Below are 17,792 nucleotides of genomic sequence, written 5' to 3'. Positions count from 1 at the left end.
TTAAAGAATCCTCAACTGCCTCTTCCTTCTTTTCCGACTCCGTAGGCAAAGTAGGATAGCATTTATCTATGGTCATACGCTGTAATCTATCAAACACTTCCTTTTCCTTAACCTCCTTATCATGCTGAAATTGCTCTGCTTTCTTTACAATGGTAGCAACACTATCTCTCTGATTTCGTTTAGTCTGTCTGATTTCTTTCTGTCGGGCTTCTTTACGCCACAACCGAAAGGCATCAAACATGGCCGGCCTTCACTTTTTCTCGAACAATTTAGCCTCTAGGTTATCTAAAATCGGGGTCTCAAAGCTACCATGAGGTGGCCAACTAAGGACACCATCCTTCTTTGTATAGCGAATCCAATAATCGTTAAAGGTAATCGGGCCTAGCCCATGTTTACTGTACAGTTCATAAGTCGGAGTTCCAACCGGAGGTATCGGACACGAGTCCTCCAGTCGGGAATCCGCACCACAAGGTCTGAAACAACTAAACAAAGTACTACGACCAGGCATCTTGCACACTAGCCGAGTTTCACAAACTTCAAGGGTTACGGGATTTACCAAGTCCCAGCAAAGAACAAAAACCCTCGGTTTTTGGCGGCTGCAGTCGTCAAATAACACAACAAAGTACGCTAGCAAAGTGTCACCGACAAAAACACTCACACAGCGTCAACAACAAAAACACTCGCTAAAGTGTCAACAACTAAGGACTCTGGGAGCGACCCACAAATACTTAACTCAAAGATCGATGGCGTCACCAGGAAGGCCCGTCAATCGTCTCGCTATACCAAGGTCTACGCCAGGCGCCAAAACAGGTCTACAGTCAGGGCAGCAGTCCGTCGCAGCCGTCAGGAGGCGGGAATCTTCGCGGGAAAAGTCTTCGGGCCACTTATTTCGACAACAGGATCGATGAAGCGGAGTGCACCTTCCCTCTGAGATTTCACACGAAGTTCCTCACGATCGTCAGGCTTGGACCGGTACCACTGATGCAGCCCTACGTTGGGCGCCAACTGAAGGACTGGGTTCTTTAAGACCCAGCGGTGCCAGGGGACAACACCTGAAACCTTCGTGGGTTACCTGCTCCGGCGTACGAATGACAGAGACACGGGACACTTCCTTCGGCGTCAAAGATTCAAGGTTTATTTACTGCAGGGAACACAGAAGTCACGACAAGTACAACACGTGCAACTTGGGGAGACTGCTTCAAATTGGTTCTGTGGATCGCTCCTTTTATACAGAATTTACCCATAGGACAACATGATACACAAAGGTTTACAACCCGGTTCCCACAATTATCCCCCAGAGGGGTCGCTTTGGTCACTTTGATACACACAAGGTCCGGAACATAAGTGCGGAAACATTTGGCGGTTCCCAACTGTAAAAACCCATCTTCCCAACATTAGTGCATTCCAATCGGCAGTAAAACAGATCGAAATAGGAACAAAGACAGGTGCAGAGGAAGACGGAGACAGTGGGGAGATCGGAAAGGGTGTAAAAGGGGAGGTATCGGGAAACACGAGCTACAGGCATCAAAGGGACGTGCCTAATGGGATGCACGGCTGAGACAATAAACCGGCATGGCAAGATGAGCCTCGAGCGGGGCCATCTGCCTTACAGTATCATCCCCCTCATCATAAAGACACTTACAAAAGACATGTGTCTTCCGCAAATATCTTGGGAGTCCCAGGGTCGCGAAGCGGACAGCGTCCGTTCGCTGGCTACTTGAGGGCAAGAGACAAAATGGATGCCGTATCTAAGATGGAACCCGTGGGTACAGATGAAAAACCCACCTAGCAAACGAACGGTTTAAGTTAGCACAGCGAAACTGCGCACACTTACTAAACTCGTCATTTGCGGTTCGTAGATACCAGACTCGACCATATTCGTGCGAGTCGAAAACACCGCTTACAATTGTCACGGAACCTCAGTGCCAAGGTTTCGTAAGGTCAGATGGGGAGGTCGATCTTTTTCTTCAGCTGCTTCCAAACTTTGGAACTCCCTTCCTCAGGATCTTAAAGGCCTTTCCTCTCATCTACTTTTTCGTAAGGCTTTGAAGACGTGGCTCTTTACTCAGATTGCAGCTTAATTCTATCTGCCTTCCTTATGTACAGTCGGCTTTAGCGCCTTGATGCCCTTGGGCTAAGTCTGCGCTTTATAAGACCTGATTTCATTCATTCATTCATTGTGTCTCATCTGCCTGTCTGATAATGGAGGCAATGTAAATTTGCTTTTTAGAGCACGAAAGGCGGTCTCTGCAGTGTCATCCCATTCAAAAGAGACTCCCTTTTTCGGTAACCTAGTTATTGGCACCACCAAGTCAGCGAAATGACTTATAAATCTCCTATAAAAAATTGGCAAATCCCCAAAAAGATTGTACTTCTCTGACTGTTTTGGGACTAATCCAGTTGGTTATGGCCAATACCTTGGCAGGATCCATGTGAACCCCCTCAGGGGAAATAACAAAACCTAAGAAGTCCACCTTCGGTATAAAAAAAATGGGAGGGGATACTGAGGAAGTTGAATGGCGGATAAAGCCCTTCTTTAGCATATCTTGAAGTTATTCATAAAGGTACTTAGATTCAGACTCCGTTCGAGCATATACCCTGCTAGCAGGCAATTCTGCACCAGGGATTAGGTCTATCCTACAATCGTAGGCTCGATGTGAAGGCAGCGCCACTGCTTTAGCCTCGTCAAATACATAAGAGAATTCAAGATACTCCGAAGGTAAACTAGATGTTTCAGTAGCAGAAAGGGTGCAGCACAAGGGGGCTTGCCACTAGGGTGTTTATTAGTAACAGTGTAACATACAGTATGAGGATCTAAGCGTTACCTTTCGAGAAACCCAATCTATGTGCGGATTGTGCAATTGGAGCCAAGGCACAACCCAGAATTGCCCCAAAGTTTGGGGTATCAATTAAATCAAAATAGATCACTTCTGAATGGCCATTATCACACATCATGACAAGATCAGGAGCATGATACTCTATTAATCCAGAAGATACCCCTGTTCCGTCTACTGCTCTTATTTTTTCGGGGTGCGATTTCCGAATAAACTCTAAACCTAAAGCTTTGGCTACTGTGATATCTAAAAAGTTCCCTGTTGCCCCAGAGTCTAACAATATTGACATGGACTTTCTATTCTGCAAAGGCAGTATAAAAACTACTGTGATGACAAAATGTTTAGGTATAGACGGAAGTGTAGTAGACAAGAACTGCGAGACCTGAGACGAGGATGGACTTGGAGGAGTGATCTCGGGGCTCTCCAAGGCATCGGGTTTTCTGACAACATCGCTGCCCCAGAGCCGATTACAATGGCTCCTGTGGGATAATACAATTAATTTAAGGTAGAAAAAAAATGCACAATGGCAATGAGGGTGATTGGGGCAAATGTCAAGGCAAAGAAACTGCTCATACCATATGGTAGTCCATCTCTGAGTGCTCTGTGGTGACAGCTGTTATAAGTCAGGAGAGTATTGCGTTCTGTTGGCTTCCTAGGCAAGGATGTGTATAATCGCCCACCTTCATGCTGCATGTTTAAGTCTAAGAAGGCCACGCACGTTCTGTGAAAGTTGGATGTGAAAGTCAGATATGGTTGAATCGTGTTCAAGTACATGACTAATTCGTCAAATTCCAGCCCAGATTAGGAAGATATCATCTATATACCGCCTCCAACATTGAATGTTGGGACGGTATATGTTGATTTGAGCTTCGATGTATCTATGTTCCACATAGTTCATGTAAATGTTCGCCAGATTTGGCTCAAAAATTGCCCCCATACTGGTCCCTGAACATTGCTGATAAAAGGTATTCGTAGACACAAAATAATTATGTGTTAGAGCTATGTTGAGCAGTTCAATGATAAAGGAGGTAGGAACCTACATGGGTCTTGGTCTAGTGTCTAGTACATCCTTGATTACCTGCATGCATTCTTTTTGCGGTATATTGGTATACTGCGAGGTGATGTCTAGGGTGGCCAGCCATTAATTTTCCATGTTGTATGCTCTACCCTCTAGTAAGTTGATCATATGCATTGAGTCTCTAACATACGAGTTTTGGAGGAGTACAAAGTCCTTTATGAAAAAGTCGATGTATTTACCAATTGGCTCCAGGATCGAGCCACATCCTGAAAGGATTGGGCGACCAGGGGGTTTAGTGGTGCTTTTGTGCATCTTTGGGATAGTGTACAGTACTGGTGTTCTTGTGTGTTTAATTCACTTGGGACGCACCATCACAACTGTTGATTAACATTTGAATTTTTAATGCAATTTTGGAAATACTGTATAAATGAATGAAATTTGGTTACATAAAAAAAGGTGTACATCCACACTGAGTATAAGCAGTTTCTTTGCCTTGACATTTGCCCCAATCACCCTCATTGCCATTGTGCATTTTTTTCTATCTTAACTTAGTGTATTATCCCACAGGAGCCATTGTTTTTGTTAAATACCTATTACCCAGGCTCCAAGTGAGTAGGGTTCCCTTGTTTCCTTCCTAGCCAGAGCCGATTACGGCGCTCTTCAAAGTAGCCTTTGGCCTTATGGGACATTCTCTAGCAACATGTCCTCCCTTACCACAGTAAAGGCAGAGATGCAACCTCCTTCTCTTTTCTCGTTCCTCTTTAGACAGGGGACCTCTTATACCTCCTATTTGCATAGGTTCACTTGAATCTTTGGTCTCTTTCTTATCACTTCGAGGAAGAAATAGGCGCGGGTAATCACCTTTGTTCTTTTCCCCTTTTCTTTCCATTAACCGATGATCAAGCTTTACCACTAAGTCTATGAAAGCTGAACATTCTTCTGGAGGATTCACAATTTGCGACAAAATATCTTTGAGCTCATCCCTTAATCCCCTATAAAACAGGGACATTCTTTTCTCCTCTGGCCACTGAGTCTCTGTCACTAATCTATTGAAGGTGGTTATACATGTTAATAAGTCTTTAGGACCTTGTTTGAGACTAAGCAACTCATTATCTCTGGCCTGCATGCAAGAATGTCGCGCAAAAAGACTCCTCATCCGTTCCTTGAACTGAGCTAAGTCATGTAGAATGGGATTGTTATTCTCTACTAAAGGTACCGCCCACTGAGCTGCATTCCCACTTAAATATGATAAAATAAAGGCTACTTTCCGGCGTTATCTAGGAAGGAGGATGCACGACATAGAAACTGTTGTTTGCATTGATTCATAAATAAGGCGTACTTATTACTATCTCCATTGAACCTCTCGGGCATGGCTAAGGTTGTTTGTGGTGGAGTAACCACAGTCACATTAACCGGGGTGGAGGTAGGATCAGTGGTTGTGCTCGTGGTAACAGAGAAAGGGACCCTGAAATGGCCTGGTTGGGTGTAACTACGTTTAAATTGTGTCTTTGTATTTGTCACAGAGGTCTCTAATTGTTTTTGGGTTTTTAAGACATTGAGTTCAGTTACTAACGCTAAGTTCTGTTTGTAGATTGACTACTGCGGCTGCTAACTCAGCCATGGTAACCTCAGGAGTATCTAAAGACAGGGGTTCAGACATGAGGGCATCACAAGAAGCGCCTTTGTCCATCTTCGCTCAGGGGATTTCTATTTCGTGGGCTTGACTTATTGTCGGGACCTGTAGCTCTGCTCGGAACGTCCACGGGAACGAAGATATAGTCTCTTCTAAGCATGGGCGAATTTTGCGAATCTTGCGTTCGCGAATTTTGCGGATTTGCGAACTCGCAATCCGCAAAATCCGCGAATTCTTGCGAATTTGCGGATTTTTTCTTTTTTTTGTGTTCGCGCGGGTTTCTGCCAGGTCACGAGGGTTTTTGTACAATTTCGCAAACGCGAACTTACCTGTCGGGTCCCAAGTTTTGCGAACTTGTTGTTTCTACGTGTCCAGCCTGTTTGGGACACTCTTCTTCATCACTGCCACCCTCTGTCACCACATGCCACCCTCTGGCTCACCCATGCCACCCTCTGTTTCATCACAGCACCCTCTGGTTGTCCAGTGTTCATTATTGTGGCAAAGCAAAGCACACCTTCCCTGCCTCAAGTGACCTGAATTAATTTGGGGCTGATTAATGTGTCACAGAATATGTTTTTAGCTGGCACCTGCTTCCTTAGTTCTTCCTGATTAGTGATCTTTTGCACTTGCTAAGTGCTTTCATTGTTCCAAAATTAGTTACAACACCTGCCCTGCCCCAACTGACAATAATGAATTAGGGGCTGATTAATGTGTCACTGGATTTGAACTTCCAGCCTGGCTCCTGCTTGTCTCCCTTAGCTGTAATTCAGGACCTTTGTGGCATATGTGTAACTATTCTGAGGGTCAGAGCAGGGTCACATAATAGTTGCAAGTAGGCAACTGAACTCTGGAGGGGCCCCTCAGGAAGCACTACAGGAAATGGCTACTAATGATGAGCTTGAACTTTTGAACCTGGTAAGTAGTTTCAGTTTTGCTAAGATCGTATTTCTGCAATTTAGCGCTTATTCGCGGGGCGCGAAGTTGAACTGGGAAGCCGCGAACTCACGCGAACAGTGCGAGCAAGCCATAAAATCCGCTGCTCGCGGATTTGCGGATTTTGCGGGAAATTCGCGAATCTCACGGATTGCGAATTTACCGAAAATCCGCAAAATCCGCGAGCGGAACGGATTTTCCGCCCATACTTAGTCTCTTCCCTCCAACAGGGTATAGCCACCTCAGACCACAGGAATACACTGAGGATAACCTGATACCCCAGTGGAGAGACAGGGAAGGACCACCAGAGCGTCTTTCAGGAGAGATTGTTTAAGGGCGGGCAATCCTGTAGATGGACAAGAGAAAAACAGAGGGCAGAAAATTATTCAGAGGTGTGTAAGTATACCACATAGAAGTTAGTCCCACTTGTATGCTAACCCAGACTTACCAGTTTATGGCGAAGAAATGCTTAAATCCAACAACTTCTTGACGATGTGGTATATAGCACCACTCCAACTTGAATAAGAACACTATGTAGTCAGTTTCTTGACAAGGTTGACAAGGTTGAACTAATAAATGTCTCTCCAAAAAGAAAGTAAATAGAATCTCTTAAAATCCGGGATGAAGAATGTAGACTTCCGAGGAAATAAAGACTTGATTTCTATATGTACAACAGGACTCCCATTAAGATGATTTCTTACGTCTCTAATAAATAAATGCATGCATATAACAAAGAAAATAATTACCTTGCCGTGGTAAAGTCTTTTGTGTCACTCTGCTCTTGTTTATCAAAAAATAAAAAGTTACAAAAATACTTGGTCCAACACTAATAGGTGGCGCGATACGCGCAATTGCATAACTGAGGTTAAACACGCCTCACTGCCGAGGCGGCAAAGCTAGGAATCACAATAGGCAGCGCGGCTCGCGCCAAATGCAAAGAAAAGGTCAAACATGCCTCGCGTCCGAGGCAGCGGATAACACCTTCGTGTTCTAACAGGTATCGCGTAATGTGATACGCGAGCAGAAATGCCGAAGGCGAGCGGAGAATCCAATTAGAGGCAGCGTGAACAACAGGGCTGCTTGTCCCAAACGTAAGTGGGGAGGAAGGAAGGGCATGGTAACACTGGGAAGCCAAGGACTTTCCAAACACGAAGCAGGGATGATATGAGTACTCCAGAATGCACTCGAGCAAACAGGAAAGGGGCGTGGTCCAATGCAGGAAGAGAAGCCAAGCACCTGAGGTCAGGAACTGTCCGTCTATATGCTGAAACGGGTCAGCTGATCGCCAGTAAAGTAGTCTGGGAAAGCATACACTCTGTGAGCCCACCTCAGGCATTCTGGGACTGGTAGTTTTAGGGTCTGCCAGAAAAGGAAAGCGTACAAGAAGCCTGACGTCTGACAGTAGGCGTGCTTTATAAAGCGTTCTTGCCTGAGTGTTGCTTGTTCTAACAGTAGGACTTTACGAATACTCGATCCTTGTTCAGATCCAGAGATTTTGAGTTTTTCAACCAAGTAGGAGAGTGTGGAGTTGTGGAGGGCTTTGTGGGTGATTCGTTCAGTGTTACATTGGTCTGTTGCTTCAATTGGAAGCCATTATAGGATGCAAAGTGTAGAAGAAATGTGATAAAAAAAGGTTGTGACCTGTCACAACGTGGAAAACTGTATGAAGCATTTCTCTCAGTGATGCTAATTTTCTCTGGGAAGGACAGACAGGAAAGAGTTCCAATAATCCAGTCTGAAAAGTACCAGCGTATGGACTACTAAGTTCATCAGGCACTATTGTGCTTTCATGGGACTTGCTTCTGAAGGTAAATGTGAATAAATATAGGTCTGTAATTGTTAAGGTTGATCTAGTTCGCGTCTGTGTTGTTTGATGAGGGGGTGACTTGGCTGAGTTTGAGGGAGGTCGGCATGGAGCTTCTCGAAAAGGAGTAATTAATGATTTTGGTCCATGCAGGCGAGATATGATGTGCCTGAGATTCTTGACTCGCACAGGAGGGAGGGGATCGGAAATGTGTGTTGTTGGTTTCATGAAAGCGAGTAATTTGAGCACTTCTTCTTAAGGGACATAGTCAATTCAGTCCAACTGGCGTAGGGTGAGTTTGGTGAGACTACCATTAATTGGAGGTATGGCCTTGGGTAGACACTTTTTGCTAGGGGGACATCTTTGGTGTAGGACGGAGAGATGGATGGGTCAAGAGAGATTTCAATGTTTCAGAGAAGAATGTTGCAAACTCTTCGCAGCGCATGGTAGAGTCATTTATTGAGTGTTGAGGGAAAGAGGAGGTTTGCTGTTTGATGATGTTGAGAAGGTCTTTAGGTCTGTTCCTAGAATGGTCAAGTTGGGCTCACAAGAAGGGGGATTTTTCTCTGAAGATGTGTTTTTTGTATTTTATGCATTTAGCTCCCGTTGTGTTGCAAGATGTGTTACAAAGGATTGTTGTCTTTAGTTTCTTTCAGCCAATCAGGGTTGTTGCCTCTTTGTTAAGGTTATTGTTAAACCAAATAAAATGTAAATCCGTATTTGTAAAGTGCAGAACTAGTCACCCTTATGGGTCTCAAGGCGCCGGGGGCTGTTGTGGAAATTAAGTGAGCTATTGCCCCAAGTCACATGGTGCTGGCTGAACTGCCGCCGGAGCCTGGGATCGAGCCGTAAAACCTGTGCTCCGAAGTCAGCTGCCCTGGCTGCTGCACCACACCTCTCCAAACCAAGATCTGAAAAGGATACTACATAATTTCTTGAGTATTGAAGGGGCGTCTATGTCGAGGAGTTCTCCCATTTCTCTGGTCCAGTGGCCGGTGATGTCATCACCTTGGAATTTGGGAACAGACTAATGCTTCCACTCTGCCAAGGAGATTCAATGTGTGTTCCTAGGGGGCCTTGAATGCAGAAAAGCAATGGTGGTCCTGTTGATATCACTGGGTTCTTAGTGGCCACGGTATCTAGGAGCTGGTGGTTGTGATGGAGTTTATTGGTCAGTCTGCAGACACGCCCTTTATATTCAAGGGCATTTAAACAATTTATACACCCACATCATAGGTAGTATATCAATATCCGCATAGACTAGTAGACATCACAAAGGATGGGTCACTGCTATAGGCACATGGTAGGATAGGAAGCAGCATCAACTTGAGATAACAGTATATGCACAAGATAATATTGGAATAAGATGGGCAAAACAATCTCCATGCACACTTAGAATAACAGTGTAGATATAAAGACACAGCATACTCGCATGAGAACATCTTGCACTTTAGCATTGTGGAAAGTTGTTGAGAGTTCATTTTAATGGTGAGATATTTTAGGAGAGGTCACTAGGTGTCATTGATGTAAATTGTCTCTGACACTATAATTTTGTGGGGCTTTGTTGAGAGTTGTTTTTACTGGCATGAAGTATCAGAAGGGACAGGAGATGGCACTGGGACCTCTTTTATTCTTTTGCGGTCTGGAGTCCAATATTTATACCTGGTGCCCACTAGTAGGAGTTTCTAGAGGCTTCCACCGCCATGACGTGTCGGGCATCCCCTTCCTCCTTGCCCTGGGTCCTGTTTGTCTGGAGTCACAAAAGACCAGTGATAACTGCTTTGTGCGAGCGCTCATGCAGAGCCTTTGTGATGTGCAACTGTGATAAGTGGCAGATGCTCCCCCTCGTTAAGTCAAAGAGGCCTATCCTGCCAGCACCTCGCTTCCAAATGAGCAGAGGAATACCGAAGCACTCAGCGAAGTCCAATGGCCATGCCTTGTGGCCCGTAAAGAAGTACTGCAAGATCAGAGATGTTTGTTGTGATTTATTGTTTCCACAATTATTCACCTTTCTTGCGTCTGAGACGTAAAATCCATTACAGACAGGCACCCGTCACGTGTTTTGTCATAGGGACTTTTTCAAGGCTGCATGAGGATATACAAAGTATCTTACACGACTGTAACAATGACATAGGGATTAGAAATGCAGGTGTTAAGTCACCGCCACCAGATAAAAAATGAGAACACTGTTGTGATCCTGAATGATACCCTGTGAAGAGCCAAGTGCATCGGGTGAAAACCTACAACAGATTGTGCCTGATGATCTAGCCATGCTAAGTTATTGCAACTTGATATAAAATCATACTACTCCCCGGATAAAGTAATTGTGAGCCAAAACAACAGTAATCAAATCTATTAGCATTTCAGAATGCTCAAGTAGAGTGACGTCTCCGATTTCCCCAAAATGCTGTATGGTGGCAATCCCCCCAGATTTGGGGCTACTGGTATATGATGCGCAGAAGTCCAAGGTAACCAGTATGTTGCTATCAGTCTACTCACATTTTTTTCTTATTGCTTCATCAACCCTGCTCCCCTTCTGCCGCATTCACCAGAAGCTACACTACAAACAACCCCCTCTCCTTTCACCGCTTCACCCATGCCGTTTAAGGTTTATTTTGTATTTTTAAAGTGCGATGCTCGCTCTTCCCTAGACCTCACCCACTTTTCATCTGTGCTGGGCTTGTCCTTTTGGCAGGTTCACCCCTGAACTTTTTGCCTTAAGCTCTGACATGGTGGTAGTGATTTTAGACCTCTGGACACTTTAGCACTGTGGCCCAGTGTAGAGTGCGTGCGCTCTCTGAGTGCGTGTGGTGAGATTGGCCTACCCTCTCATAGGAATGCATGGGGGATATGTGTGTCCATGGTAATTCCTGGTATGAGAGGAGTGCAGGGTCAAGTTTAGTATGTATGAACTCGTGAGAATAAATGCTGAGCAATGGTGTGCACAGATTTCTGGTGACAGGTGGAGAAATCCCACTTTTAGAAGTTGGCATTTCTGTATGCTGTGTGTATGCCTGCCTGATGTGATACTCACCTCACTCAAAGGGCTGATTTACCCCCTACTGATCGTCTGGACACAGGAATGGACTACAAGGGACTGTTTCACACTTGTGAGGGTTCATTTGAAGTCACCCGTTCATCAAAGACATTTTTGAGTATATGTACTGGAGCTCTGATCCCATGTTTTTAGACGCTGCTTGGGACTTGTGGCCAAACACTGTTGGCTCTATAAACTGCTCATGAGGACTGCTGTGCTGCCAGGAGCAACCACCATTTTGACTAACTGCCTTGTTGTGTTGACCTGCTGCTGCTGGGCTGCAGAAGGGACTGCCAATTTGCAACCTAACTGTATGTGCTGTCTGCTGCCTGCCACCTCCTTTTGTGCCCGAAGTGCTCTCCAAGGGCTTCTTTGCTTGCCCCCTGTTCTCTCGAGATCTCAGGGCCATCAAAGACCTTGTTGCCTCTTTTCTCCAAGACTTCTGCTGTGTGAGTCAATCAATCAATCAATCAAAGACATTTATAGAGCGCACTACCTACCCGTAGGGTCTCAAGGCGCTTGGGGGGGGGGGGGGTGCCGTTACTGCTCGAACAGCCAGGTCTTGAGCTTCTTCCTGAAGGAGAGGTGGTCTTGGGTCAGGCGCAGGTCGGCCGGGAGGGAGTTCCAGGTCTTGGCGGCCAGGTAGGAGAAGGACCTTCCTCCTGTTGTGGCTCTACGGATGCGTGGGACGGCGGCGAGGGCGTGGCTGGCAGATCGGAGGTGGCGTTTGGGAGCGTAGAAGTTGATTCGGTTGTTGAGGTAGCTCGGGCCTTGATCGTGTAGGGCTTTGTGTGCGTGGGTGAGGAGCCGGAAGGTGATTCTTTTGTTGACGGGGAGCCAGTGCAGGTCTCTCAGGTGTCCGGAGATGTGGCTGTTCCGTGGGATGTCGAGGATGAGTCTGGCTGAGGTGTTCTGGATCCGCTGGAGTCTCTTCTGGAGCTTGGCGGTGGTTCCGGCGTAGAGTGTGTTGCCGTAGTCCAGACAGCTGGTGACGAGGGCCTGGGTGACGGTGTTCCTGGTCTCCGTGGGGATCCACCAGAAGATCTTCCGAAGCATGCGCAGGATGTTGAAGCACGACGAGGAGACGGCGTTGACTTGCCTGGTCATGGAGAGGGAGGAGTCCAGGATGAAGCCCAGGTTGCGTGCGTGGTTCGTCGGTTTGGGTGCGGTGCCCAGGGCGGGGGGCCACCAGGAGTCGTCCCAGGCGGAGGGCGAGGAGCCCAGGATGAGGACCTCCGTCTTGTCTGAGTTCAGTTTCAGGCGGCTGGTCGTCATCCACTCGGCTACCTCTTTCATCCCTTCGTGCAGGTTGGCTCTGGCGGCGGCGGGGTCGTTGGTCAGGGAGAGGATCAGCTGGGTGTCGTCGGCGTAGGAGATTATGTTGAGGTTGTGTTGGCGTGCGATGGCCGCGAGGGGGCTCATGTAGATGTTGAAGAGAGTCCATTTTACCAGGGCTAGCATGTCGCCAGTGCTCCCTTCTGCACCAAGGTAAAACTTTGTAAATTACAGGACAGTGCACCATGGGCCTACTGTTTTGTCTGGAGGCATTACCAGAGAAACAAACACGTCCTTGAGCCAGCGTGCTCACTGCCGCTGAATTGTATTGTGACCCTCACCCCCGGAGCCTGTCAAGATATCCCCACCGTCAGATGCCACCAAGAACAAACTAGTGTGGCCCCTCCGATCGTGAGCCTCGAGGAACAGCCCAATGAAGACTTGGACTGCTCTGAGGTGGTACAGTGCAGCGTCTAAGGCTGCAGAGTTTTAGGTGTTGCACAAAGCCTTCAAGGCAGGCCTTTCGACGACACATTGTTCTGTAACATATGGCGGGTGAGCATTCTTTTTTTTTTGCAGAGTTTTATATAGCTCGAACTAGACCTCAACCGAATCAGGTATCAAAGTGCTTTATATAGCACCAGTTACGTTACATGAGGACACACATTCATTTTAGGCATGGGGAGATTAAGTGATTTGCCCACCATCGCAGGAGGTTTTGGCGTCGTTACGAGACTCAAACCCAGATCCCCAGGTCCGAGGTCGAGCGCCCTAGCCGTTAGGCCAACTCCTCTCCCCTGAGGCTCATTCCAGCCAGCCTCGCCCTCTGGTTTTAACGCGTATACTGCACGAAGCTCTCAACGTCGGGTCCCACTCCCAAGACATGACAACATTGTTAGCAAATTACAGATGTCCTGGGGACAGTGACCCTGCACCCGCAAACGTACTGTTAGGCGGGTTGGATCCAGAAAAGCAGTAAAGCCGCCCTGCTCTCCTTCACGGGTGGCGTGGTTTCCCTTGGGTAAAGAGACGCGATTCAAGTGGCCCCGGCGGGCTCCAAATTGCGCAAGTGCGTGAGGGTCATTTCTTGTCCAGCATTGCCTCTGCTCTGGAGATGACCTCAAGAATAGCGCAGGGCCGTCCGTAGAGAAAAACTGCTGGAAGACTCAAGCTCAATTACTGTTTAGCATTTAGTAGGTGCTCCTGCACCCTACGTTTGGTTTCTAAGTGCACTCACTTCAACCACGTTCACTACAGTTACCATATGAAGTGTAACCTCCACCTGAGCTAAACAAAACGCAATGTGACCTGTTAGCCAACTTTTTTATTCATAAAGTTGATAAAATCCACCAAGATATCGACTACGCTGCCAATGAACACGACTTCACTCCTGAAGCTACCTCCAATTGTTCATCACATACGTCAGGTAATACCATAGGTATTACTGATTGCCCTTCCTTGGCTGATACATCTTTTGCCACACTAGATAGTTGGCCCCTGCTGAATCCTGATATGGTTCAAGGGCTGCTAAAAACCATCAAATCGGGCTCTCCTAGAGACCCACTGCCATGTTCAATCTTAAAACAACTTAGCAGTAACGTTCTTACTACAGTTACTGATCTTCTTAATACGTCGTTACTTGGACAAACCGTACCCAGTGAATGGAAGCATGCGATGATTCATCCTCTCTTAAAGAAAGTTGGCGCAGACCCCAACTTGCCAGCTAACTTCCGTCCAATATCATTGCTACCCACCTTTGCAAAGTTATTGAAGAAGCATGTTCATCGTTGCCTTACAGATTTCATCACCATTCATGATCTGTTACCATCTCACCAGTCGGGATTTCGTGCAGGTTTTTCCACAGAGTCTACATTGCTAGGGGTGACGGAAAACATCCGTCGCATGGTGGATAAGGGCGAAACAGTAGCACTTGTGCTACTCGACCTCAGCGCGGCATTCAACACCGTGTCTCATGCGGTCCTCGCCCAGACTCTCCACTCCCTAGGCATTCGCGGGGCAGCTCTTAATTGGATCAGATCACTATTAGAAAATCGAACGTTTCAGGTATTTTCGAAAACTGCCTGTTCTGATACAAGGACATTTAAACACGGAGTACCTCAGGGCTCCATTCTTAGCCCGTTGCTTTTTAATGTTTATATGAGTCCCCTGTCCAAGATTGTGGAAGACACTGGGCTTTTAATGTTTTCTTACGCTGATGACTCTCAGCTGCTTTTTTCGCTATCAGCGGCAGATTCTGACAATTCTTCTTCCCTACAACTCGGACTTAGTAAAATCGCTGGTTGGATGCAGAAAAACTTCCTAAAACTAAACGGCGAGAAAACCGAGTTAATCGTGCTGGGTAAAAACAAAGAACTCTGGGGACCCCAACACTGGCCATCTGAAATGGGTACCCCCCCAACCCCTGTCGCGCATGCTCGCAACCTGGGAATCATTATTGACGACTCACTCAGTCTACACCAGCAAGCAGTAAAAACTTCATCTACCTGCTTCGCCATATTGAAATGGCTCAAAAAGATCTGTTGGATGTTACCTGAAAACACCAAGAAAACAGTTGTCAACGCCCTGATCACATCCAGATTAGACTATGGCAATGCTCTGTACCTGGGGGCAAATAAAGCTACTGTCCGCAGGTTACAGTCAGTAGAGAATGCAGCAGCCAGACTACTCTAGAAAATTCCCATCACTACTCCAACTACCAAATACATTAGGAAACTACACTGATTAAAAATTGAAAATCGGGTCAAATTCAAATCCCTATATTCCATGCACAGGATTTCCACCAATACCGCCCCAAAATACCTACAAAGCCTGATGCACCCCTACCGTCCCTCCAGATCTCTTCGTTCCTCTACGGCAAATAATTTTGAAATCCCAAAGATCAAGCTGTCACGCATGGGTGGCAAGTCCTGTTCATTTCTAGGACCCACACTTTGGAATTCAATGCCACACACATTGCGGTCTGAACCAAGCTACATCAAATTCAGGAAAGCCCTAAAAACATGGCTATTCAACATCTAATTCCTGTAACCGCATTGACACTGGGATCTGTTGCGCCGGGAAACCCTTTGTTGGGTAGCTGTGCGCCATATAAATGCAAACAAATAAATAAATAAATAAATAAATAATAGGTGCGCAGGTGCACTGTGACCTATGTTTTCATAGTTATTTGTGTTTTTCTCTGTCAAACCTGCATTATTTGCACTAACGGTATGATTTAAGTCATTTTGGTCTTGTTTAATGTACAATATAGAATGTATTTTTACATAATCGTGCGTGGATTCCCTTTTGTGGTTTACTCACTATGTTGCTGCACAAGTGTGTTGCACAAATACTCTGCACATTTCCTCTTTAAACTAGCCTGACTGCTCTGCGCCAAGCTACCAGAGGGTGAGCGCAGCTTATCAGAGGTTTGTATCTGGCTTACCCTGACTAAAGTGGTGGATTCTGCCTGGCTTAGTTGCCTACCCTAGCCAACCAGAAACTCCATGTCCAACAGTGGTTCTTGTGAATCACTTGATTTCCCAGCATGCTCCTGATGCAGGACTAGGTCGCCGCACTTAGTGTAGGAGGACTAGCCACCATTTGTGTCTCAAAGGGAAGTGTGACTCTTTTTCTTGGAACATACATGTTTTCCCCTGAATTGTAACTGTTCACTTCTCCATATTATATCAATGCAGCTTTTTCAAGAAATATTTTCTTCATGTAATTTTAAATGTTTTTTCTATTTTGCAGTAAAACAATCACATCTAGAAAGTATGAATGGAACAGAAAGCCATAAAGGTTCCAGAGGCAAGATGAATTTTACTCAAAATACCTTCTTAAAAAAACGGCGCAGAATGCATATGAGGGAGAGACGCTTTGCTTGTAATGTGTGTGACAAAGGATTTATCAATGAGACACTTTATGTGAGGCACAAAAAAGGACACACCAGCCTCAGGCCATATCCCTGCGAAACGTGCAAAAAGTGTTTCACTCAAAAGACAACTTTTTTACGGCATCAAAGAACACACACTGGTGAGAGGCCTTATCACTGCACAGAGAGTTCCAAGCGCTTTGCTAATAAGAAAGGCCTTGTACGGCATCAAAGCGTACACACAGGAGAGAGACCTAATCAAAGCATACACACAGGAGAGAGGCCTTATCACTGTACTGTATGTGCAAAGAGCTTCACTCGAAAGAAAGTTCTTCTTCAGCATCAACGCATACACACAGGAGAAAAGCCTTATTGCTGCACCATGTGTGAGAAGAGATTCAATCAAAAGGCGTATCTACTAAAGCATGAACTAATACACACTGGAGAGAGACCTTATCACTGCACTGTGTGTTCAAAGCGCTTTTCTCGTAAGTCAACCCTTGTGCTGCATCAAAGAACACACACAGGAGAGAGGCCTTATCACTGCACCATGTGTGAGAAGAGCTTCAATCAAAAGACGCATCTACTAAAGCACAAACTAATACACACCGGAGAGAGACCTTATCACTGCACTGTGTGTTCAAAGCGCTTTTCTCAGAAGGCAACCCTTGTGCTGCATCAAACAACACACACAGGAGAGAAGCCGTATCAATGCACTCTGTGTTGCAAGTGCTTTGCTTATAAGGGAAGCCTTGTACGGCATCAAAGAACACACAGTGGAGAGAGGCCTTATCACTGCTCTGAATGTGCAAAGAGCTTCACTCAAAAGAAAATTCTTCAGGTGCATCAACGTATACACACAGGAGAAAAGCCTTATCGCTGCACCTTGTGTGAGAAAAGCTTCACTCAAAAGGCGCATCTACTAAAGCACAAACTAATACACACCAGAGAGAGACCTTATCACTGCACTGTGTGTTCAATGTGCTTTTCCCTGAACAGAGACCATGTACGGCATCAAAGCGTACACACATGAGAGAAGCCTTTTCACTTCACTGTGTGCGAGAGGAGCTTAAATCAAAAGTCAAGTCTCGTAACACCAAACACGCAGGAGAGAAACCTTATCACAGCAAAGTGTCTTCTAAGCGCTTTTCTCAGAAAGAAAGGCCATGTGCGGCATCACTAAACTGAACCCTATCACTGCAGAGTTTCTGCCAGGAACTTCACTCAAAACGAATGTTTCTACAACACCAATTAATGCAAACAAGATAGATCCATTTTCACTGTAACAATCTTATGTCCTGCTTACCCCAAAGTAAGATTTACTGGAATGTTGTAACTTAGTGAGGGCTTATAGTCATAAATGCCTAATGGCCAGTGTTCCCTG

The 17,792-nt window shown here is 45.9% G+C and overlaps 1 protein-coding gene across 1 annotated transcript in view; it reads left to right on the top strand.

Annotated features, from left to right (window-relative positions):
* LOC147736551 (uncharacterized) overlaps nucleotides 1–17,519 on the top strand; it is a 75,952-nt gene extending 58,433 nt beyond the window's left edge. Inside the window, 1 exon segment of the mRNA XM_086953769.1 lies at nucleotides 16,288–17,519. Coding sequence (XP_086809895.1) covers nucleotides 16,288–17,441 — 1,154 coding nt within the window. The 3' untranslated portion in view covers nucleotides 17,442–17,519.
* The last annotated feature ends 273 nt before the right edge of the window (nucleotides 17,520–17,792 follow it).

This window comes from Lissotriton vulgaris, chromosome 1_2 (assembly GCF_964263255.1).
Source record: "Lissotriton vulgaris chromosome 1_2, aLisVul1.2, whole genome shotgun sequence".
Classification (NCBI taxonomy): domain Eukaryota; kingdom Metazoa; phylum Chordata; class Amphibia; order Caudata; family Salamandridae; genus Lissotriton; species Lissotriton vulgaris.
The sequence above is the reverse complement of the archived record's forward strand: the minus strand, read 5'-3'. Positions and strand labels throughout refer to the sequence as shown.